Here is a 25,456-nt window from a genome sequence, read left to right as displayed (position 1 = left end):
CTGTGCTTGCAGCGGGACTGCTTGGCTTGTCATGTTGGGGTTGTACTTCGGGATGTCTAGTTTTTCCTTACTCTTGCTGAGGGTTAAGGACAGAGAATGTCACACCCTGTTAAAGCCCTATGAGATGAATTGTAATTTGTGAATATGGGCTATACAAATAAAATTTGATTGATTGATTGATTGATTGAGAAGTAGTAGGGCTGGATCATTACACTCCTTTGACCAATCCTACATGAGATTAGGCCCGCCTTTCTCATTAGCATAAGGACACTGAAATCGAAAGAGAAATCAGGGATTAAATAAATAAATGTGCAAATATATTTAAGACATTTGTTTCTGTTGTTATTAACGTATTTATTTATTTATTTTTGTATTAATTAATTTATTTCCTTTTTTATTTTTTATTAATTTATTAACTTATACATTTATTTATATTTAAGTAATGTATGGTCCTCCATAAGCCAATCATATTGTTGTTCAAATCATTGAGAGTTGTATGATGAAAAAGTTCAATAGTCCCCTTCTGCAAATGTTTAATACCTGCCCTCACCAGGACTTGAACCCTCCAATTTTGGATATCTACCCCTCTGCTTTACACACTCCGCTAAAGCTGGGGAACAACAGTCTGTTTTGGTGGGGGAAGAAAAGAAAAGGAGGGGAAGAGGGGGGGGGGGGGGGAGAAGAGGGGAAGAAAAGAGAGAGGAAAAAGAGAGGAAATGGAAAGAACAGGGAATTGAAATTTAACCTGGTGCCTGTCAGATGTTGTAGGATGCCTAGGTTATTGTATTAATTAGAGTAATATGACCAAAATTAGACTTCGTTTGAGTATGGCATAAGCAGCTGTGGATCCAAGGGTACCTTGTTCGATTCCCGGCAGCAGCATGTGTCTATTTACCCAAACTGTTACCTATTGTTATGAATCTCTTAAATGTCACTTAGTTACTTTATATTGGTGAAATGTTCAAACAGTGGGTTTGTACTGCTTGTAATGCTGGTAATATTTATAATGCTTGCATAGTACATTGGGAAAAATAAACAAGATAGTTTTGTAGAAAAAGTATATACATTTATTAAAAAAATACTGGATATCTTTATAAAGAGAACCACCAAACAACAGTATCAACGATTGAATGAATGAAATAAATGTACCAAGATACAGACAAGAGTGAAAAATGACATCTTTGATGGAGGTAATAAAAACACAATGAAAATACAAAGAATGAAAGAGATCCTCATGTATTGGCTAATAAACATACAAAAAAAAGAAAACCAACAAGCAATAGAGGACAAAAAATACTGGACTGTCGCAATAACACTGTCTTTTAAAACTATATACATACATTATTTACACTATTTACAGAATGGCATCATTTCTTTGCCGCCCTGTTCCTCCGCATGTCCTCCAGCCACTGGTCATGTGGCATGCCAGTTGTAAAAGGACAGTATATAGAGCCATAATATTGGCGATGGCCATTTTCCTGAACCCGGGGCTGATGACACTGACCGCATTTTATTGTTTCTGTTGTCCGAATGTACTTTCTTCGGGCAGGAGATGGGGGCAGGAGGGGGCCAGCGGGAGCAAGCAACCTCAGTGCAGGGACTTGTGGGGGCAAAAAAACAAATGCACCAAAGGGTGGGATGGGTGGGGGTACAACTGGCATAGGGGCAGAGCTATGCGGATGTGTCTGCTGTGTGACCAGAGAAGGCAATCCTGGGCAGACAGCCTTTGGAGGATGAGGGTGTTCGGGTGGAAGAGCAAATGTTCTCTTGTCCGCTGCCTTTCTTGCTGAAGTGTGTGGCAAGTGGAATCGATGCTGGGGGCCAAGCTGTGGGGGTGCAGCAGTGGGGCGTGACTGCACTGATGGGAGAGGCACAGGAGCAACATGAATAGCTGGAGGCAAGTTGACTGTAGGGGCTGGACGAACAGATTTCCTCTTGTCCACTGCCTTTCCTACTGTACTCTCTGGCAAGTGGTATTGATGTTGGGGGCCAAGATGTGGGGGTGCAGCAGTGGGGCGTGACTGCATAGGTGGCAGAGGCACCGGAGCAATGGGAATAGCGGGAGGCAATTTAACCCCTTGCAGCAGAATACTACAATCCTGCCTCTTCAGGCGCTTGTTGTGCCACTGGATGAGGGTTGTTTGATTGACCTCAAAAAATTGTAGTGTAGTATCCTGCATCACCACACCATTACCCAGGACCAGCTCCCTGATTTTGATATAATCATTCATGATGAGAGTCCATCTTGTCATAAGCTGAGAGCCCTGTTTTTTAGGGCTCTTATAGAGGCGGCACAGTTTGATAAAGATGGACTCTACCAGGCGACAACAGTCTGGCCACTGTGCAGGGGATCCTGTTGACCCTAAGACACAGCGTGTCGCGCTCTCCACACCTGGTGTGAATTCAGCTCTCTGTTTGGAGCACCTGAAGCGTCCTGTTATCAGGCGACTCTTGTGCCGTGCAGCATACTCCACCCGCTGGCGATCATATGGCAGGAGGTTCTGCCACAGGGCTATAATTGTACTGGCCTGCAGGTTGGTGAGGGTTAGGCCAGTTTCAATTCTTAGCCCCACCAAGTAGTCAGCCAGGCAATCCACGCGGTCCATTCCAGGAATACAACGCTCATCCACTGCCTGGTAAAAATAAGAGTACATCAAAATGAGCACAAAAAAAAAATACATAGTTGCAAATACAGAAAAGGAACATTACTGTCCCAGTGTAATTCTTCAGCAAAAGACTCACCAGATGTTGCCCAGGTGCTGCTGGGGTGGTGTTCTGTGATGCAGAGGAAAGTGCGGCTGTAGGGACAGTGGTCGAGAGGGTGGTGGGAAGAGGAAGCATGGAGGCTGAGCTGGTGGTGACGGCTGATGGGCCAGGCAACTCCCTGGGCAGAAAATCCAAAGCCTGGGAAAAAAAGAGAAATTGAATAGAAATACAAATCCATAGCATAAGTATAAATGGTTCTGTGGTTAATCGTACCAAAGAAACACTCATCCGTCGCGCTACAGCAGTAGTTCCAGCATTAGGAGAAGTAGTCGCAGAAAGGCTGGTGGAACTTAGAAGAAGAGAACCAGCAGGAGGGGCGGATGGGACAGGGGGCATGTCTGTGTCCTCATACTCAATCTAGAAATAAAATGTAATTTAAGTAGAGTGTGTTACGCTTTTATAAATTTGTTCATTCTCTAGATTTGTATTTATTGCATGTTATTTTTGTTGGTTTCTTGATAGCACTGCTATATATTTTACTGTAAGTGTAATCACAACACAGCCACAATTATCCACTGACATTGTACGGTGAAAGAAATGTGATGAGAATATTACCAGATGATGCTCAGATGCTGCTGCAGTGGAGCTACATCCAGGCCTAGGAGGAGAAGCAGTAGAGTGAAGCTGGGGAACAACAGCCTGTTTTGGTGGGGGAAGAAAAGAAAAGGAGGGGAAGAGGGGGGAAAGAAGAGGGGAAGAAAAGAGAGAGGAAAAAGAGAGGAAATGGAAAGAACAGGGAATTGAAATTTAACCTGGTGCCTGTCAGATGTTGTAGGATGCCTAGGTTATTGTATTAATTAGAGTAATATGACCAAAATTAGACTTTGTTTGAGTATGGCATAAGCAGCTGTGGATCCAAGGGTACCTTGTTCGATTCCCGGCAGCAGCATGTGTCTATTTACCCAAACTGTTACCTATTGTTATGAATCTCTTAAATGTCACTCAGTTACTTTATATTGGTGAAATGTTCAAACAGTGGGTTTGTACTGCTTGTAATGCTGGTAATATTTATAATGCTTGCATAGTGCATTGGGAAAAATAAACAAGATAGTTTTGTAGAAAAAGTATATACATTTATTAAAAAATACTGGATATCTTTATAAAGAGAACCACCAAACAACAGTATCAACGATTGAATTAATTAAATAAATGGACCAAGATACAGACAAGAGTGAAAAATGACGTCTTTGTTGGAGGTAATAAAAACACAGAAGAGAAGAGGGAGTTGAAGAGCTGGTAGGTGACGGATCTGAGGACAGGTCCAGCCGCTCAACGGTTGGGTCATAGACAGCATCCTCAAGGCCTCATCTCCCTGTTCCTCAGTGCAGACATCCTCCAGCATCTGCTCGGTCACCTCTGAGTCAGGCTGTATATCCTGCAGGGGCCTTCCAGTCTGACGGAAGAGGTTATCAATACCTATTAGCTCCCCTGGGACAGACAAAAGAATAGGAAGAGGAAAATTAGCTTTCAGAAATTTAACTTAAGAGGTTATTATATTTCATGGATATGAAATATCACCTCATCCTTGTGGAAAGGTTAAACTCACCAGTGTAAACAGCAGGGGGCTGAAAAGAGGGCACAGCTTTCCTTCCAAGCACCTTGAGACTCATGGTGTTGGCACAGTGAACAAGGTCCCCTGAGTAACTGAGCAGGCTGGAAGGATTGCCTGCCAGGGATGCAGTTTGACGGTCCTGATTCCATCGATTAAGCCCTTCCAGGAGGTACAGCTGGAAGTTAAGGCTGTTTGCACTCGTCCTTTAAGAGAGAGACAATGTGACAAATAATGTAAAGTAGAGTTTTGTCAGTGTTAATACTGAACAGGTTAGCAGTATTAATAATAATAATAATGATAATAATAATAAAATGTTGAACCCTATATATTTAATCTCATCAATGTATAGGGACTCATACAGACCTGGAATGAACCTGTTCACGTGTAAGTGGAAGAACTCAAGAGATGTGGACCCTCGAGCACACCTGTAGTTAGGCAGAACAATGCCCTCTTTGGTGGTGGTGCCTGTCTGGGTATAGAGAAGCACACCCGGTACATCCTGAATGCACTTTACATGCTTCCTCTGGACACACCAGATGTGCTTCATCCTCTCCATGTCCTCTCTGGATGAGACCAGCTGCCATGTTGTCCAGAGCTGGACCCTCCTGAGCAGTCAGGACACTGATGAGGATTTGGCCCACCTCATTGCTAACAGATGTTAGCCACAAGGCAGTCCCCTTAGCAAAGCCTGACAGCTTCTTGGTGATCTGTGATGCAAATAAAGGACAGTGAGTAATAAAATATCTTGTATATGTGTGATGCTATTATAATTTAATTAGGTTTCTCTTATTGAACAAAGCATAGTTATATTTCACGTCTTTACTACTAATGTTATAATTTCGACAAAGTGAGGTTATAATGTAGAATATTACATTGTTTACGTGATTGGACGCGAGTAGACAGTCCTCCACTCTCCCGGCACCGCTACCTACAGTGTTGATTGAGACCTCTGAACTAGTTTATAAATACATCTCACTGTCCCCCTTTCTCCCTCTGCCCCCCTCCTCAGCGTGTGTGACTTCCCATAACGACGCAGCTGTGACACAGAGACAGTGACAGATTGGACCACTTTAAAAAAGTGCTCTTGTGTCCCACTTTACCCCCGGTTCCAAAACTACCATAACAACACATGTTGTAATAGTTAAAATCCCGACAGCTAGATGACAACCACTAATATCGGACTAGTAACAGAATCATGTTTTTAATCTCATTATATATGCTTCAACTAGGAAACATTATCAGGACACACTCTGTAAATTTCCCACTGCTATGCGGATGACACCCAGTTATACTTGTCATTAAAACCTAAACAAAGTTATCAATTAACTAAACTTCGAGCATGTCTTAAGGTCATAAAAACCTGGATGACCCGCAATTTTCTGTTATTAAACTCAGATAAAACAGAGGTTATAATACTTGGCCCTAAACACCTTAGAGATACATTATCTCAAGATATAGCTGCGCTAGACGACATTGCCCTTGCTTCCAATGAAACAGTCAGGAGCTTGGGAGTGATATCTGATCCTGATTTGTCCTTTAATAGTCACCTAAAACAAATGTCTAGGACAGCCTTTTTCCACATGTCCTATCACAAAAAGATGCAGAAACACTAGTCCATGCCTTTGTTACATCGAGACTGGACAATTGTAATTCATTATTATCAGGCTACAGCATTAAGTCGTTAAAGACTCTACAGCTTGTCCAAAATGCCGCAGCACGTGTCCTGACGAGAACCAAGAAAAGAGAGCACATTTTTCCAGTATTAGCATCGCTACACTGGCTTCCGGTTAAATCTAGAATAGAATTTAAAATTCTCCTCCTCACCTTCAAGGCCCTTAATAATATAGCGCCTTTTTACCTTAAAGAGCTGTTAGTACCCATCAACCCACTAGAGCACTCCGCTCCAAAAATTCAAGCTTACTTGTCGTCCCCAAAGTCTCTAAAAGTAGAGTAGGAGCCAGAGCTTTTAGCCATCAAGCCCCTCTGCTGTGGAATAATCTACCACTTTCAGTTCGGGAGGCAGACACCATCTGTTCGTTTAAGAGTAGGCTCAAAACCTTCCTTTTGATTAAGCTTATCATTGATTACAAGGCAAAAACCCCAGATGACGCTAAGACGCAAAGGGTTTTTAAGACACGGAGCTTCTCTTTCCAGCTTCTCCTTCCTCTTCTTCATCCCTATCACATCGAAGTAAGTCATATCTCATCAGTACATGTTACTGACTTGACGCCTTCCCCGAGTCCCTTTGCTTTATCGCCCGCAGATGCGGGCCCGCTGTGGCCGCACCATGGATTACGATTTGTAGACCGCGAATCAGAGGTCGCAATGGTGGATCCAGTATGGCAGATTCCATATATCGTGCAGGCTCATCGTAGTGGTAATGGCGGATCCTGTGTCGCATTGGCATCATATAATGTTGGTGGACCAGGACCGAGGCGCGGCCTGATGATGGATCTTAATAAGCGGCAGTGGACAATGACTGTGGACTATAGTGGATCCGACCTTGATGATGGATCATTATCTTGCTGGTTGCTGACCATGGACTATGATTGCAGCAGGACTGCTTGACATATAGTATTGAAGTTATCCTTCAAAATGTTTACCCTCATCAATGCTGCTAGAAACTTTAATCTTGATGATGTTTCCCTAAACGTGGCATCTATTGCACTTCTGTCCTTCTTGGAAGAGGGATCCCTCACATGTGGCTCTCTCTGAGGTTTCTACGTATTTTTACCCTGTTAAAAGAGTTTTTAGTAGTTTTTCCTTAGTCTTGCTGAGGGTTAAGGACAGAGGATGTCACACCATGTTAAAGCCCTATTAGACGAATTGTAATTTGTGAATATGGGCTATACAAATAAAATTTGATTGACTTTCAAGAATGAATTACAATTCAGAAAGACAGACTTTTTCTTAAAATATTGGTGTCAATATATTTAAACTTTGCTTATTAAACAGAACTACTTAAATCAAACAATCATTTAAATAATAGTATACATAGAATAATAACCAAAAAGATTAACTTTGATTTACAGAAATAACTGAAATATCTGCTTTCAATTAATGCAATTTATTACAAAAGCAGTACTGTTAAATGCTATCCATGAATCTAATGAAAATGCACTTGAAAGCAGCTTCAAGAGATGTTTTGATAATTGTGAAGAATATCAAAATTATTTGTTAAACCATGGGATTTCATTTTACCTAGCACCTACTTACAATCTTATCATTTGTACAATTAATGTTATTTTTCAATGATCTGTATAATAAAGCATTTAAACCATAATTGAATGAATATCCTACACCTGCTGTAATTTTTCGCTTCAAAATTGTTAGTCTTTTAAACTTTAGATGTTGTTTGATGAATGCTGTTGAAGCTAGAATATCTCCTTAAGTGTTGTGGTTACCATTATGGTTTAACATGAGTCCTCAGCATCCAATGAGACCTTGAGCAAATCCCCAATTCAAACTGGCCAAGTGGCCAAATGGTTTAAATACATGCGAAATTGACATCTATAATCACATTTTATGTCAGATGAAACACCTACTCGTAAACATCTTTAAATAATACATTGTTATGTTGTGCTACAAATTCACGTTTTGGACCAGCTTTCTATTCAAAATGACAAATGATGGATGGAATGGCTTGAAGTCAAGCTAGCCTACAAAGACAATAACCTGCTGCCTTCACAAGAGGGCAATGGAAAATACATTTAAATGGGCAACACCAGATCCCTTATGAGACACTGTTCTAAGGATTAGATGTATGAAAATATATAGCAACACACCATCATGTTCTGTTTGCAAAGACCATATTATGTTTGACTATTTTGATGTTTATGTGTTGGTGTGAGGAGAGAAAGAGAAATGGAGAATGGAGGCAGAAGAGTCTGAGCGACTCAAAGCTTCACAGTAATACAGATAAGAAAAGAAGAAAAAAAGTGTGGCAGTCTAGTTAATATTGTGGCTGTGTCCACAAATTCATTATTGTATGGACCCTCAAGTTTGAAAATACTTTTGGTTCATCATCAATTTGTTCAAATACATATAATAATTGTTTTACGGCTTTGCTTTGTTGCTTATACTGCATCTTTTTGAAAGGTTGACCAAACTGCTTTGAAAAATTACATGCCAAAATCTTAACTATAATGAGAAGCATCCCAACTAAAAGCACAACAGCAAACAGTAACATCAGCTAGTTTTTGAAAATGCTTTTATATAAAAAGAATATAAAGAAAAAACAGGTTTACAGAGCTTAAATAAATCTGATCTTACAGACACATACACATTATTTTCAATTCATTATATATGTAAACATATGTGAAATCATAATTTTCTCATATCCTGTCTTTACAATGAGTCAGACACCTTGGGAGTTCATAAATAACTTGTAAATTTACAATACAAGTGTGTACAGACACTCTAGTCATGAATATATTCCTATAATAATAATAATAACAATAATAATACAATGTAGAACACATGCAACCTCATCACAGCCCACATTCAGTAGGTCAGGTGTGGTTTCATTTTTTCATATCCAGACTAAGATGTTAGGTTGAGTGCCTCATGGCTTATCATGGATAAACTTGTCAAATGATTTAAGACACTGAATGCAGGTGTTGCTGGTGCAGGTCAAAAGATCAAGTCTGTCACTAAAATAAACCCTGGTTCTATTAAATAGTCAATCCCCCCCTTTTCATTAAAAACATAAGTCTGTCACTAAAATAAACCCTGGTTCTATTAAATAGTCAATCCCCCCCCCCTTTTCATTAAAAACATACAGTACAATTCTTTTGATTGGTTGTGTCTAGTTGATTTGAACTGAAACATTTCTCACTTCCGTTATTTTTATTTCCCTCCCAGCCCCATTTTCCTATATCTCTTGTTAGTGAGAAGATATTGCACTGGTTTGCTTTCTTTCCTACTCTTATAAAGCCATGCAGGGTTGCATCTGGTTTATGAAGCATCAAAGGGAGTCACATCACGTCCCTGCACTCCACCCTTTGTGCTTCCTCTGCTTGAGTTAATATAAAATATATTAAAAACAATATAAAATAAACAGTTGCTCATTTTATTTGACTTGACTCCATCAAACATAAATGATGACTGTAAACAGTGTGTACAGTGTGGTTTTTCAAAAAGACCTGTGGGTCAATGAACTTGACAATGACAGATTGTTTTAATCAGGAATTTAATCACCCTTTGTTATTTATTATATAACCGACTGTGCCTTTGCAATTTATCAATTGAGGATATGAAAACAATGTGTTATTGTAAAAGGACACATTGGTAGTGAACTGGCAGATAGTTATCATTTTAATCTGGGGATCTGTTAAGACCACAACTTTACTCTTTTGCTTAATTCTAACTTGTTTTATAGTGTTGTACTTGGCAGCAGCAGTTGTCTTTTGAGAAACAACGTAAAAACTCCCAGAGGCTCTGTCTGATCGGCATCAAACAGCACGAAGCAGTGAACATAGTGGAGCTTTTAACAGCTGAAGAGACAGATATTTTCTTCAGAAGGTGGTGGACACCAAATACAGAGGGAATATAGAGTTTGTGTTCACAGCTTGTATCTGCTGACAAACAAAAAACATCAACAATAAAAAAGTGGCTTTGTTTATGTGCATGAATCAGCTGAGGGATCATCTTCTAATGCACTACCAACTGATTGATCCAGGTGCCTCAAGTATTTAAGGGGACATATTATGCCCATTTCACCACAGTTGATACGGTTCCTTGGGGTCTTAATGAAATATCTGTAACATTTTTTGGTAAAAATACCACAAGGATAATTTAAAACAGCAACTTTTTACTCTGTCTAAAACAGCCCTCCTCAGATCGACCCGTTTTGAGGGCCCCGCCCCCCTCTCACCCCGCCCCCATCGTACCCCACCCCCTTTCATCCCTCCCCCTTCTCACCCCTCCCCCCTCTCATGGAGGTGTAGGACATAACGTTTTTACCTCCATTAATTAGCCTATGTGTTTGAATGTGTTCTCCCTGCAGAATAAATTCAACATCTATAGAGCAGATTATGGGCCTTCATGTCCAAGAGGAATAGAGCAGTAAGTTTTTTTTTTTTTTTATGCATGAGATATCAGGTATTTCTGCAATACAAATATGACTGAGGAATAAAATACATAAATTACTCTTCCCTCTGTATTACTTTGCTAACTGCTCATCTTACACGTGTCAATTGTTGACATGTTACATATCAAACATTAAAAGCACAAACTGTTTCTATAAACTTTTATTGTCAGAAAGATTGCCACAGAGCTATTTAATCATAGTTATTAAATGTAATGGCTGGGAGAGGTAATTAATACAAAAAATACCAAGTATAACAAAAACATTGATTACAAAAATACACTTTGTGCCATCAGTAGCCAAACTGTAAACAAAGGAACAATTTATATTTGTGTGTCAACTTTTATTCTCTAAATACAATGTAAACTTTGCTCAGCCGTTACAGGTATACAGAAGCTTTGTGAGCTGGTGTTGAGGCCATCTGGGTCGGAGAATCAGGGTGGTCCAGCCCTCCTGCTCGGTGCTCCAGATACGCAGAGTGTTCCCTGATGCTCACATAGCTGGCTATAACTTCCTGCTTGTCAGTGTTGTTTAGTACACTCTATACTGATACAACTTAAGTAGAGATGAGACCGTGATGGAAAAGACGTGCGTACTTTACTGTGAGTTTCACAGGACAGAAAATAACCAGCATGCAATGCAGGTAAACAGTGGGGCATTACGGATGCCCCGAGGGAACAAACTTAACTGGATATCAATACACAACATTCCTACCCCTTTACTTTTAATTCCCCATAAGTAAAAATAATCTTTTTAATATAACAGTCTCTTTTTACTTTAACAATGTTTACAAAATAACACTCAATATATAAATATATAAATTAATATAATAACATTTCCTGAACTAGGGAAAGAGGGTAGACTGCCTCATTTCCCAGACTTAACCCTGGGGTGTATTCTGCCCCACTGTTGGAGGTTAGTCTCTAGACTACATGTTCAATCTGTCAGGGGGTCCTCGTTCTCTTGTGGGGTACTGACGACGTACAGGTAAGTCTACAGTCCCACTGTCTCTGAGTCTGAGTGGTGATGGTGTATGCCCAGACTGGGGTGCATCAGTTGTGATGGCCCAGCCTGTCAGCCGTGCCACACATGGCTGAGGACAGCCAGGCAGAGGCAATCCAGAGACGTGGTGTTGGAGGGGCGGTACTACCCCAGGGGATCCTCCTGGAGAGCTCCTCCTCTCCCAGGTGTCTCTTGTTGTCTCTCACAGTTGGACTGAGTCAAGAGGCAATCAGGAGCCCTTTAAAAACCAGAGGAAATGGGACCAGAGTCTCTTGAGCCACTGAGGGAGTAGGAACCAGACACTTTCAAAAGGAGTCTCAGGGTAAGAGGCCAACGGCCTGCCTGTTTATCAGATGAAGAGGATTAACTGCTGTCTTTCTCTCTCGTTGCCATCAGGAAGAGCCCGCTGGAGGCCCCAGACCCCAACTGCCAGACCGGCAAAACTATTTGATTTATCTTTATGCGCCCTCCTCCCTTTTCCCTATCAGTTGTAAATAAACGCCTAATTTCGATTTACCACACACCCCCGTGTCTGACTGCTCTGTTTCCAGTTTGCATACCCACTGTTCTCCTCTTGCAAGGCCGGGCTCCCACATATGGTGGAGAATGCGGGCAGACTGAGTCTTCGCTATCAGTGGGTATACAGAGTTGGAATAGAGCACGTCTGATCGGAAGAGAAGGTCAACCATGGAAGAGATCCTGAGAGCCATTCTGGACTCCCAAGCCACTCTGCAGACAGCTGTGGTAGAGCTGTGCAGAGCAACAGGAAAAACGGAAGAGCGGAAACCAAGAGAGGTGCTGACTAAACTGACGCAAGATGATGACGTCGAGACCTATCTTACGCTGTTTGAAAGGACAGCAACGAGAGAGAAATGGCCAAAAGCAGAATGGGCGAACATCCTTATGCCTTTCCTGACCGGCGAAGCTCAGAAAGCCTGTCGAGATCTTTCAGCTGCAGAGGCTGTGAGTTATGATAAGGTAAAGACTGCCATCCTAGGCCAATATGGACTTAGCCTCCCCGCCAAAGCACAGAGAGTGCATGACTGGAGCTACGACCCTGCTCTCCCTGTCCGGGCACAGGTGATGGGGCTAGTCCGTCACACCAGGAGCTGGCTGGAAGAAGCAGAAGGGCCGCCCATAGTGGACAGAGTGGTGATTGACCGGTGTACAAGAGGCTTGCCAAATGACATCAAGAGGTATGTCGCCCAGCAGGGGCCTCCCAATGTGAACACATTAATAGCCTTAATAGAAAATCACAGAGTGATGGCTAATCTGATGCGGTCAGAAAACAAGCCAAACAATTATAAAGCCAAGACAGAGAGAGAGATGGTAGGCAAAGCTGTCAGTTCCCCACCAGCCCGAACGCCCCCTGGCTGGACCGGACCAGCTGCGAGACGAACCCAGTGGCCTCCTCCAATCCCACGATGTTTTTCCTGTGGCAGAGAGGGACACATAGCCAGAGAGTGTCCGGATCGGGATGAGCCGATGCCGACAGCTGGGTCTACCGACAACAAGGGTCTCTACTGCCACCACCTCACTACCTGTTGGGCCCATGAGGGAGCACCAGCCCCAAGGTTTCCGGTGAAGATTGCAGGGAGAGACACAGAGGCCCTCTTGGAATCCGGAAGTATGGTTTCTCTCGTTCGACCACAATTCGCCAGTGCCCCCTGGGGTGAAGAGATGGCCGTGTCCTGCATCCATGGGGATACCCGGAAGTATCCAACCTCCAAAATCCAAGTAATCACTCCTCGAGGACGATTCACTCTGCAGGTTGGGGTAGTCGAGCAACTGCCGGTGCCTGTGCTTTTCGGCCGGGACAGCCCCCTCTTCTCCCGCTACTGGCCCGCGGAGGCAATGGACCCAAAATGGCAAACCAGAAGACGACCGGAGAAGAAGAGAAAGTCTTCCGTAGCTCGCCCCGCCTGGGCAGCAGTATCCCCCGATGGCAGCCCAGCAGAAACTACTAATGATGACAGGGAGGAAGCCGTCCACACCCAGACCACAGCAACAGACCCCGAACGGGCAGCGGAGATGGAGCCCCTGGAAGACATACAATCAGACGAGGTGTTCTCTCAATTCCCGGAAGTTGAAATGGAGGGAGGACTCAGGCCAGGACAATTCGGCTCGGCCCAGCTGCAGGATCCCAACCTAACCCAAGCCTGGAGAGAAGTCCAAGTAATGGAGGGTCAAAAGCAGGCTGGGGTGAGTCAAGTGTCTTTTCCACATTTCATGATCAAGAATAAGCTGTTATACCGAGTAACCAAAAAGAACTCTGATATCGGTGAACAGTTGCTTATCCCCAAAGAGTATGCTTCCAAAGTGTTGTACCTAGCCCACTCCCACTTACTAGGGGCACATTTGGGGAGGGAGAAGACGTATGAACGTGTTCTCAGCCGTTTCTACTGGCCGGGAGTCAAAAGGGCCGTGGAGGACTACTGCAGACATTGTGCCGAGTGTCAAATCAACTCCCCAAAGGTAGAGTACCGAAACCCTCTGATACCCCTCCCCATTATTGAAACACCCTTTAGCAGGATTGCCATGGACATAGTTGGGCCCTTACCGAAGTCTAGCCGTGGCCACCGCTATATTCTAGTTATACTGGACTACGCAACCCGTTACCCGGAGGCCATTCCTCTACGGTCTGCTACGGGGAAGGTGGTCGCCAGAGAGATGTTTCTGCTCTTCAGTAGAGTAGGCCTGCCGGATGGGATCCTTACAGACCAAGGGTTCTGCTTTATGTCCAAAGTGATGAAATGTCTGTGCCAAAGTCTAAAGGTGAGACAAATCAGAACATCCGTCTATCACCCTCAGACAGATGGACTTGTAGAGAGGTTTAACAAAACTCTAAAACACATGCTGCGCAAGGTGATCGATATTGATGGGAAGAACTGGGACCAACTCCTGCCATATATTCTGTTCTCTATACGGGAAGTACCCCAGGGTTCGACTGGTTTCTCACCGTTTGAGCTTCTGTACGGTCGGAGACCCCGGGGTTTGCTGGATGTTGCCAAGGAAGCCTGGGAACAGCAGCCGTCCACCCAGCGCAGCATCGTGGAGCACGTGGAGCAAATGCACCACCGAATGACCCAAGTCTGGCCATTAGTCCGGGAGCACATGCAGCAAGCCCAAGCGCAACAAGCAAAGGTATACAACCGGGGAGCCCAGGTGAGAGAGTTCAAACCTGGAGACAAGGTAATGGTTTTACTTCCAACAAATGATTGCAAGTTTTTAGCCAAGTGACAAGGGCCTTATGAAATACTGGAACGGGTGGGGCCTGTGAATTATCGTGTACGGCAGACAGGCCGTAGGAAAGCCAAACAACTTTACCATGTAAATTTGCTGAAGCCATGGCATGAGCCTCTCCCTGTCCCCTCTAATGTCCTGCTAGCTAACCTGCCTCCCCAGGTCCTCCCGCCAGTGAACATGAGTGACCAGCTTTCATCCAGGCAAGGACAAGATCTCCGAGAACTGCTCGATAGAAACAGAGATGTCTTCTCCGAGGCCCCGGGTCGAACAACAGCCATCGCCCATGACATCAGAACAGAGCCGGGAAAGATAGTAAGGCTACGACCATACCGAATCCCAGAGGCCAGACGGGAGGCCATCAGAAAGGAGGTGAGGAAAATGCTTGACCTTGGGGTGGTGGAGGAGTCACACAGTGCCTGGTCCAGTCCGATAGTCCTTGTTGGGAAGCCGGATGGCAGCATTAGGTTCTGCAATGACTATAGAAAGTTAAATGAGATTTCTCTGTTTGACACCTACCCTATGCCCCGGGTAGATGAGCTGGTCGAGAGGTTAGGACCTGCCCGGTTCATCTCCACGCTAGATTTAACCAAAGGATATTGGCAGGTTCCACTCACCCCACAAGCAAGGGAGAAGACAGCTTTTCTGCCATAATAACCTGGCCCCAACCCCAGACAAAACGTCAGGTGAGAACCTTTCTAGGGTTATTGGGGTATTACAGACAATTCATCCCTAACTTTGCCTCTTTAGCGGCCCCCTTACATGAACTGACAAACAAAAGTGCATCCAACCGGGTGAAGTGGACAGAACAGACACAGCTGGCCTTCCATGCCTTGAAGAAAGCCCTCTGCAGCGAAACCATGCTACACACCCCCGACTTCGGCAAGAGGTTTGTACTTCAAACAGACGCGTCAGAGGTAGGCCTTGGTGCAGTCCTGTCCCAAGTACATGATGGATGTGAATACCCCATAACCTTTGTAAGCCGCAAACTGCTTCCCCATGAGAAGAATTATGCAACAATAGAAAAGGAATGTCTAGCTGTTAAATGGGCGATAGACAAACTAAGATATCACCTACTGGGTCGAGAGTTTACATTGGTCACTGACCACGCCCCACTGAAATGGATGGCCTTCAACAAAGATAGGAATGCCAGAATAACCCGTTGGTTTCTACACCTACAGGACTTTAAGTTTACAGTGGAACACAGAGCCGGAAAGCTGCATGGGAACGCTGATGCCATGTCGAGAAGGGACGACTGCCTGTGGTCGGCCGCTCCCCACCGTGGATCGGAGCTGAGGGGGGGGGGTATGTGATGGCCCAGCCTGTCAGCCGTGCCACACATGGCTGAGGACAGCCAGGCAGAGGCAATCCAGAGGCGTGGTGTTGGAGGGGCGGTACTACCCCAGGGGATCCTCCTGGAGAGCTCCTCCCCTCCCAGGTGTCTCTTGTTGTCTCTCACAGGTGGACTGAGTCAAGAGGCAATCAGGAGCCCTTTAAAAACCAGAGGAAATGGGACCAGAGTCTCTTGAGCCACTGAGGGAGTAGGAACCAGACGCTTTCAAAAGGAGTCTCAGGGTAAGAGGCCAATGGCCTGCCTGTTTATCAGATGAAGAGGATTAACTGCTGTCTTTCTCTCTCGTTGCCATCAGGAAGAGCCCGCTGGAGCCCCAGACCCCAACTGCCAGACCGGCAAAACTATTTGATTTATCTTTATGCGCCCTCCTCCCTTTTCCCTATCAGTTGTAAATAAACGCCTAATTTCGATTTACCACACACCCCCGTGTCTGACTGCTCTGTTTCCAGTTTGCATACCCACCGTTCTCCTCTTGCAAGGCCGGGCTCCCACACAGTACCCTGAGTAGGCACACCCACTGGTTCAGATGAGTAGGGAACACTTTCCCTGTTTTCAGGTGGCTTCGGGGGATGTTCAGATGATGGCTCAAAACCATGGAATGGCTCCAGTAGCTGTTCTGGGTTTCCCATTTGACCTGAGTCATCACTGAGGTTGGTTCCTGGCAACAGTTGATCCACGTGTCTCCTCCAGATGATGTTATCTGGTGTTAAAACTGTGTAGGACACAGGGCCTGTTTGTGCGACAACTGTTGCTTGTATCCACTTTGGACCTTTGCAGTAGTTCCGAGCAAGAACTCTCTCACCAGCTCTAAAGCTTCTGTCTTTCGCTTTGCTCCGTCTCTCCACCTGTGCTCTCTGTTGTGTCTGTACAACCTGCTTAGTCTTCAGTGGTCTCAGAAGGTCAAGTCGTGTGTGAAGCTGTCTTTTCATCATGGCTGACGCGGGGGCCACTTTGGTTGTAGCATGGGGGGTGTTTCTGTAGTTCAACAGGAAGGCACTTAGGCGCTTGTTGAGCGTTCCATTTCCTTGTGATGATTTTAGAGCTTGGTCCTTGTATGCTTGGTCCTTGTATTTCCGCTAGGCCATTTATGGCGGGATGATAGGGAGCTGACTTGATGTGCTGAATTCCGTTTGCTTCCATGAATGACTGGAACTCTTCAGATACCAGTTGGGGGCCGTTATCGCTAACGAGTTACGAAAATAATAAAACAAACGTGAGGACGTTTCTTCCTCGTCGCCAGTTTTGTTGTATAGTACACTCTATACCGATACAACTTAAGTTGAGATGAGACAGGAGACCGTGATGGAAAAGACGTGCGTACTTTACTGTGAGTTTCACAGGACAGAAAATAACCAGCATACAATGCAGGTAAACAGTGGGGCATTACGGATGCCCCGAGGGAACAAACTTAACTGGATATCAATACACAACAGTCAGGTTTCTCATACTTGGCAGAGAGATCCTCAGGTTTTGAGATCTTCAGCACCTCATTCACATATGGGGCCGGGTCCTGAAAAACCTTGTGAAAGATGAGATCCAACAGGTTATCCACGTAATCTGTAATACAAATTGGGGGGAAAAGTTAGACATTTTGCACTTTTTTGTATTTATTATTTTCTTTTTATAATAATATTATTCTATTTATCATGAAGGCGATAAATAAATGGTCTTTAAATATTGAAGACCATTTAAAGACAGCAGTTAATTGATATGTTATTTATGTTTCACATACTATTTGTACATTATTTGGATTTGAAATGGCGCCTGTGAGAATCACGGAAGGCTTTGCTGTGCACTCGCCCTTCTTATATATTACATCTGTCCCCCGCCGACACATAGAACACACCACAAACAGCTCCAGGGGGCAGTTGTCATAGACAATATATGTGGGTGTCTTATGAACAGGGTTGGAAGATTCCATTCTATTAGAAAGACAAAGATTTCACCAAAAGGCTGCAACAGCTAAAAAAGTGTAGGATGGTAATCCATCTGATTATTAAAATGTTAAGATTAAATATTGAGTCACTCACGTCACATCTGCTGACTCAGTCAAGACTGTGATCGAGTCATCAGGATCATAGGCAGCATCCTGTGGCTTTCCGAAGTCCATACTTGAACAACTTGGGTTGTCCTCTCCCTCCTCCAGAGGCCTCTTACAGCTGAGGTCCCAACACCGACATCAGTGCAGCACAGTTTTCTGTGTGCCTATGATTAAACAGACATTCAGTATCCATGGAGTCACAACAAATGAGATGCTGTTACAACTTTAACACAGAGACACAATCAATGACATGACGAAGTAACTGAGGGCAAACCAACCTGTACTTTTGTGGTTAGGTCGCAGTGTTTTCAAAGAAAGCGGCGTTCCACGTGTGCACATCTTTGGTGTGTCCGTCTGGCATGCTACGTGATGTAGCCTAGCACCGTGAACAGATGTGCTTGCCTGAACACCAAAAGCAGCAATGTTATTCATGTTTGTACTACTGACATGCATACAAAGATACAAGGACACATTTCCCCTAACTAGGGCTGGTAATGAATAATCGTTCTAGTCCCGCACATTAAGACAAAAACATCCTCCGGTATCTTGAACGAGCGGCCGTAGCAGCAACCCTAACCCTAACCCTATCTGGAAGTTAGGTTCGTGAGTGTTGTGCTCTCCACGCTCTACCCCCCCCCCCCCCCCTACGCTCGCGTGTCCTCCTGTTAGTACTCTGCCGCTGATTTTTTTCCCACGGCAGCACTGGGCTGGAAGTTAGCTACGGCCGGAGCTCGTAGCAGCTACTACAAGCATCCGTAGCTAACTTCTAGCTACAGCAGCTACAACCGGAGCTTGTAGCTACTACTGACGCTCATAGCAGCTACTACCGGGGTTCGTAGTAGCTGCTACAGGGCTCGTAGTAGCTGCTACGGCCCCTCGAGCGAAGGGGGGGAAGAGCGTTGAGAGCACAACACTCACAAACCTGCCGTGCGATCACCGTGGACTCCGACGCCGTCTTCTTGCTAAGACTCGCCAGCCGTCCTTGATTAATTGTTCAATAACGTTACATGAAAACTCCTGCAAAGTCTCTCCCTATCCCCCACCACTACATACTAGCCCCCCACCCCCTCACACACATGGCACAACATGCTAACGGCACTAGCCTCCACACAAAACGTCTAAAAGAAGCAAATACCAGAATTATAAAAAAAAATACCTACATTTCCCTCGTCTTCAGTATTGCGATGGAAAGATGGCACGACCCCTCTTTCAATAACAACCTTTTTAGAGAATCCGTTGTTATATTGGCCCAGGTTGATAAAACAGTCCGATTCAAAGTGGTGGCAGGAACGTTGCCATCATATATGAACTCAATCCATCTCAATCTTGTGTCTTCTGAAGCTGGAGTCACATGAAGACATTTGTGCAGCCGACCACTGAGCATCTCGGTTGTCAAATTCGATTCATGCTGCTAGTTTGCTTATCCAAGTGTTCCCAAGGCTTGCAAGAATGAAATGGCTGCTGGACACCGATAGTCTAAAAAGTGGGTGGGTCCATCCATGGGTGGGTCGAGTGGTAGTGGGGGAGTGCATAGATCTATGGGGGCATGGGCATGTTGCGACTATGACGTCTATTTCGGCGTGACATGTCCTTTAGGAAATGGAAGGGTTCAAGGTGCATGTGGCCCTTCTACCTGCATTCTTATTGGCCAGAAAGCCGTAAAATGCACTCAAAATATATCATCTTAAATTAATTCTGCAAATTACTCGCATAACAAATTGTTACAATAAAAAAAAAACATTGTAACTGAGTTTATAATTTTTATTTTTGTTCAATATGTTTTAGGAAGTCTTCAATTAAGTGTCGCCTTAGTGATATAAATACAGTCTGCTTCATGGTGTCCATTTAAGATACTGATGTTAATTTCTAGAAAGACCTGAAACAAGTGTGGCAAGGTAGCCTGACGTTGTCATACTCACCATTCTAGTCAGAATGTGAGTCTGATACCGCTCCATTGGGCTGTGATTATGGGGCGTGTTTCAACCGAACCAGGAAATAAAATTCCTCTTCGCTCAATTGGATAGACCTACAACCAATCAGAGCAACGTAGTATTTGAGGTATGTAAAGCAACGCATAGTTGTTGTCAACAGAACTCAGCTGCACACACGCTGGAAGATGTAGAAGAAGATCAGTAAAAACGTTTTTTGCCGGGGTTGTAAAAATAATTTAAGGATACACGGAGAGCTTACCAACACGATCAGCATTTTTGAGAGAAACAGTTAATGTTACAGCCCCCCCCCCCGAACATGATGCAGAGTTTCTCTAATGACGGCACACTGCTCTTTATTGTTCACTTCATCGTAGCCGTAAATACACCTTAAAACTGGAATGACATTAAGTATACGATATTTTAATCCATAAAACCAAACACAAACGTTAAAATACAATAAACAAACAAATCACCACGAGACAAGTCTGATGCGTTAACGTGACATAGCGACTCCTGTTCCGCACTACCTGCAGCAAAGTAAATGGGTCCAGCTTCCTTACCTCGTTCCGCTGGCGAGGGGTGTTAAACTATAGTTTTTGAGAAATGCCGCACAGCCCGCGTCCGGTCGTTGTTCCTGCTCCTATCCTTGTGCCGGCTGTACGGCAGGTGTCTTATTGCACTGGTCCGCAAGCGAGGGATCTGGTGCGTCTATTAACATGGTCCGCTCCTTAAACTGCAGGTATTTACGCGAGGGGAATCGCTACGTGTAAAACTAAATGAGCCCAATACAAAATAACAGAATAAAACAGTATGCATAAAGTGGCAGGTGTAGCAGTCAGTTACAGTAAAGGTGAATGCACGTACGAACAAGTTCTCCGTTTAGGATTATAGCTCCACACACATCAAACAAATCATATCGCATTTGTCGGTCCTGTAAGAACTTAATAACACGGTTGGAAGAACATTCCCGTGTCCCATCTTCTTCGCGAACATTGGGGCCAGCTGATAGATTAAACTTTTTCCGAATCCCGTAGGAAGGATGGCAAAAACATCTTTTCGATCTACAAATGCCTTGATCGCGTTTCTCTGTTCCTCTTTCAAAATTAATGCACTGTCGATGTCTCCTAAAACAGACTCAATGGCAGCATCTACACATCTCAGCTCTCCAGCGGCAGGCATGTTTGTGGAAAACAACGTCAACTCAAGTGCACTTTGATGACGTAGTTGATTACGTTACCGTTGATCATCTGTCCATCATCGTATAAAGCCCGCCCTGACCATCTGATTGGTCCGGACGATTTCGAACCGGGCATAATTTCTCCCCAACGGAGCGACTCCAGACCGAACTTCCCGACCTCAAATGTTGTGGGCGGGGCTAAGTTTGTCTGGCATCCAGGCTAGTGGCAAGGTGTAGTGTCAATTAAATCACTGACACAATAAGATAATTAAATGCTACAAAAAACTTCAAACACATTAAACATTGAAAAACATCACTTTCAAACTGAATAATAGGTATTTTAATTAAAAAAACATATTATTAGCAACAAAGCTTCTCTTTTCTGACCATGTAAAATCAGGAACTTGACGTGACAATACTTTCTGTTCCCAGACCATGATGGATAAATGTGGCCTCTGGAAACTGCTTTTGTCACAGCTCAGATGAGGTTTTTCCATTGCTTACTTTGATGTGATGATCCAGAATTCAGTGTTGACCAGGGGTTAGTCGGAAAAAAACCTTTTGGATTTGGAACTCAGTCGTATTCCTCAGGCTCCTCCAAATCTACATTCTCCTGAAAAAGAAATAAAAAAGCTATGTAGCATAAAGTAACAGAGAAAAATAAAGGTAAAATCATGGGCATATGATGTAAAGTGGGTGTTTAACTGTCCCTACTAATAAAATAATTTCCCACCTCAAACAATCTTGCTATTTCTACTCCCCTGAATTGATTTTTATCTGCAAATTGGTAAATGGTAAATGGATTTGTATTTATATAGTGCTTTTCTAGTCTTAATGACCACTCAAAGCGCTTTACAGTACAGTTCTACATTCACCCATTCACACAGTGCATCTATTCACAGCATTTAATTATTCTATGGGGGGCCATTCGGGGTTCAGCATCTTGCCCAAGGACACTTCAGCATGCAGATCGGTCAGACTGGGGATCGAACTGCCGACCTTCAGGTTGGAGGAAGACCACTCTACCCATCAGCAACAGCTGCCCGAAAAACGTGATATGATTTGTCAACCCACTAGTTTAAACTGCAGTGGTAGGAGTGGAGTTGGGGATGAGTAATGCAACTCTCAAAAATAAGTATTCAAAGGTTAAAGGTTAAAAATATCACAGACTTTAAGGCATCTTCAGAGGAAAAGATCAACATGGGATGTTTAAATATGTTTAAATTTCAGTGATTAATCATTTTGAGTGGTGCAGTGGTTAGGACTGTTACCCTATTGAAAGAAAGTTTTGGTCAGGTTAGGATTGTGTGTGTCTCTGTATGTCACCCCTGTGCTAGATTGGCATCTTATCCAGGATGTACCTCAAAACATTTCTCCTCAGTATCTTTCTGTTGTTGCAAGTCAACTCAAGTCCTTCACCAAACTTGACTAATTTCCAGTATTCTTTTCTAATTCACTATTTATTAAAATAGATTATTTCCCACTGCCTGATCCCTACCGCTATCAGGTCAGTTAAAAAAAGAAATAACGCTACCTAAATTCAATTATCAACTATAGGTCAATCTGTAACCTTACCTTCCTGAATATAATCATTTGGTTCATTCATCAACAATTGAATAGCTACATCACTGATAAAAACATAAAATACAATAAAATGCTATTTGGATTCCACATACCTCACTCCTTCAAAGCTCGATTCTATGTCCTCTCCTTATTCAACGTTTATATAATTGGGCAACTGTGGCTACAGAAATAGAGGGGTTGTCCACTAAACAGAAGGTCTCCAGTCTGCATTCCGAAGTGTCCTTAGTCAAGATACTGAACCCAAAATTGCCACTGTATATAAATGGTGCGTGATCAAAAAAAGCACCTTACACAGCAGCGCTGTTTAAAGAGTGTGACTTACGATCCATCTATCAAGCGACCAGGGACCAGGGATAAATGAATTTGGTTAGGGGGCTAAAGTTCAGAGGCAGCAGGTCTGTGAGTATGCCAATCATTAAAAAAAAAGGAACCAGGTAGAAATCTATCAGCAATTATATGAATGAATTAGTAATTAAACCAGTACAAAGTGTAAAAAAATTATAAAAGGAGAATAAGTACTGTGGAAATTTACAATTAGATACTAAATGTAATGTAATGTTGAAGCCTGTCCGCAACAGGCTTCAACGTGCGGTTGCTCGGGCCCGCCAGTGCTACATCGTAGCCCCAGTTTACTATATAATTGTAACCACCTTTGCCTCAGCATTTTATCCATCCAAATTGGTTCAGGCAGGAATGATGAATTATTTAACCCTCAATTATGAGATATATCTATGGTGCAATAATGGAAGTTAGACACATTTTTTATCACTCACCCATCCTCCATGACTCTTTACCCAGGGTGCAAAGGTCTCCATATAGCACTCTGCATAGCCCTGCATGCGCATTGTTCCAGTGGCTGTCACTATCCGCCGTGATACCTCCATGGTGACAGCCATGCGTTGCAGTGTTGGACTAGCAGAGGGCGAGGCCTCAGATACCTGACTCACAGTGTCTAGAAGCTTGGCAAATGATGCATAAGAAAGACGAGCAAAGCTGGAGCGCAGGAAAGGGTCTGACTGGATCTGTAAAAATATGTGTATTTAGCAATAAACTCTCCTGTAGGTTGAGTCTGTGTTTCTAAAATAGTTCCCCTATATTGTTATGGTGGCCAGCACCATATGATGTCCCATCAATATCTTTATCCATAAAACATCCTTTGAGCTCAACTTTAATGCTGATAGAGTTTGTGGGTCAAATGTCACATACAATCACAAACAAAGAGCAGGGTGGTGTAAAGCTCACCTGGTAGAGCTGCCTCCCCAACAAGGCCTCAACCCGCAAATGTATACATGTCCTTCCCCACTCTCTTTATCCCCCTTTCACAAGGTTAATCTTTCCTATCGATTAAAAGGAGATAAAAAAAACGAAAAAAAATGTATTTAAAAAAACAGAACCACTTCCTACCTTAGTGTTGATAGAATCTCCCTCCGAACAGAGCACCTTCACAAGCTGCTGCACAACTGCCTCTTTTTCACACACTTCTAAAGAGAAAGAGACACAAACTTTACAGTCATTGACAGTGAGTTATACAGCTATTAGTTAGTGTGTTTCCTCTCTAGGCCAGTTTTAGCTGTGATAAAATGCCTACTATCCAGTGTCAGTCTGTGGCTACAGGTACCAGTGAAAAGCTGAAACACAAACCTGTTAATCCAGTTTGGGTAAGGAATCATGAATCTTTTTCTGGCTTTCTATTGGATGTGTCCTAATCGGAAATGCCTTTTAGGCAGCCACATGTTGTGGAGCAGGCATTTTTAGACAAAACAGGCTGTTTTCGCCTGCCTCAACAATTATTAATGAGTCCCTCCTCTGATTGGCTGAGTGGTCAGGCCTATAACCGATCTCGATCTGGCGCAATGACCATCTCTCGGGTAAACACAGCTGAAAGTCACGTTGTTATGTTTGGATACAGCTAAAGAAAACCAGCCACATATTCTCAGTCGGTTACAACAGGATGTTTTTGAACGGTAAGTTACACCGCCTTCATGTTTGTTCAAGTTTTAGCAGGACAGTCGGCCAATGTAGGAGTAAGTCCTGAGTTTCAGTACGGAATTTCAATACAGAGTTTCAGTACGCAGTAGATTCAAGATTCAAGATTTTTTATTTGTCAAATGCACAACAATAACATTAAGCAGTCGCTGGCAGTGAAATGCTTGAGTCTCAGGCTCTCTTCTAACAATGCTCAAGTAATTACACACTATACAATAAAATAAGAGAAATAGTATAAAATAGAATATCAAAATAGGAAATAATGTATAAATATCTAAATATATATGAACAGCTTTTGCTCTCTCTCCTCTGGGAGAGATGCAGACACCACATCAGCACTGCTGGTCTTGGCTTTGTAGTCTATGATGGTTCTCAGTCCGGCCCACATGTTCCTAGTGTTGGAGCCCTTGTAATGGGACTCCACTTTGTCCCTGTAGAGTCTCTTAGCACTGCTAGTAGCACTCCGGAGCGCGTACCTGGGTTTCTCGCATTCCTCCAGATCCCCCGAGATGAAGGCAGCAGTCCGTGCTTTCAGTTTAGCATGGACGTCACCATTTATCCAGGGCTTCTGGTTGGGAAATGTTTTTACTGTAATCCTGGGTAAGACGTCATCGATGCATTTGCTAATGTAGCAGATGACCGCGTCCGTGTACATGTTGATGTCATCATCCTCGAACACGCACCACTCCGTTGTGCTGAAGCAGTCCTGAAGAGCCGAGTCTGATTGATCTG

At 43.6% G+C, this 25,456-nt stretch overlaps 1 protein-coding gene and 1 long non-coding RNA gene across 6 annotated transcripts in view; both read right to left on the bottom strand.

Annotated features, from left to right (window-relative positions):
• Positions 1–1,087: 1,087 nt before the first annotated feature.
• The window catches only part of bcl2l12 (BCL2 like 12), a 36,631-nt gene continuing 12,262 nt past the window's right edge, over positions 1,088–25,456 (bottom strand). For 2 of the 5 annotated variants that reach the window (XM_062408427.1, XM_062408429.1), the window contains exons 6-12: positions 24,143–24,219; positions 23,512–23,760; positions 21,659–21,767; positions 3,322–3,405; positions 2,980–3,123; positions 2,743–2,904; positions 1,088–2,633 (exon numbers count right to left, since the gene is read on the bottom strand). In XM_062408427.1, the coding sequence (XP_062264411.1) occupies positions 21,729–21,767; positions 23,512–23,760; positions 24,143–24,219 (365 nt within the window). In that variant the 3' untranslated portion in view covers positions 1,088–2,633; positions 2,743–2,904; positions 2,980–3,123; positions 3,322–3,405; positions 21,659–21,728. Of the gene's footprint in view, positions 2,634–2,742; positions 2,905–2,979; positions 3,124–3,321; positions 3,406–19,115; positions 20,073–20,313; positions 21,375–21,479; positions 21,768–23,511; positions 23,761–24,142; positions 24,220–25,456 lie in introns of those variants that run through there. The other 3 variants (XM_062408431.1, XM_062408430.1, XM_062408428.1) reach the window with 3 other exon arrangements.
• LOC133971445 (uncharacterized) lies at positions 17,309–18,659 on the bottom strand. The gene is made up of 3 exons (XR_009924379.1): positions 18,325–18,659; positions 18,036–18,210; positions 17,309–17,562 (listed from the first exon to the last, which is right to left on the bottom strand). It is a non-coding gene; the product is annotated as an uncharacterized LOC133971445 (long non-coding RNA).

Source organism: Platichthys flesus, chromosome 16 (assembly GCF_949316205.1).
Source record: "Platichthys flesus chromosome 16, fPlaFle2.1, whole genome shotgun sequence".
NCBI lineage: Eukaryota > Metazoa > Chordata > Actinopteri > Pleuronectiformes > Pleuronectidae > Platichthys > Platichthys flesus.
The sequence above is the reverse complement of the archived record's forward strand: the minus strand, read 5'-3'. Positions and strand labels throughout refer to the sequence as shown.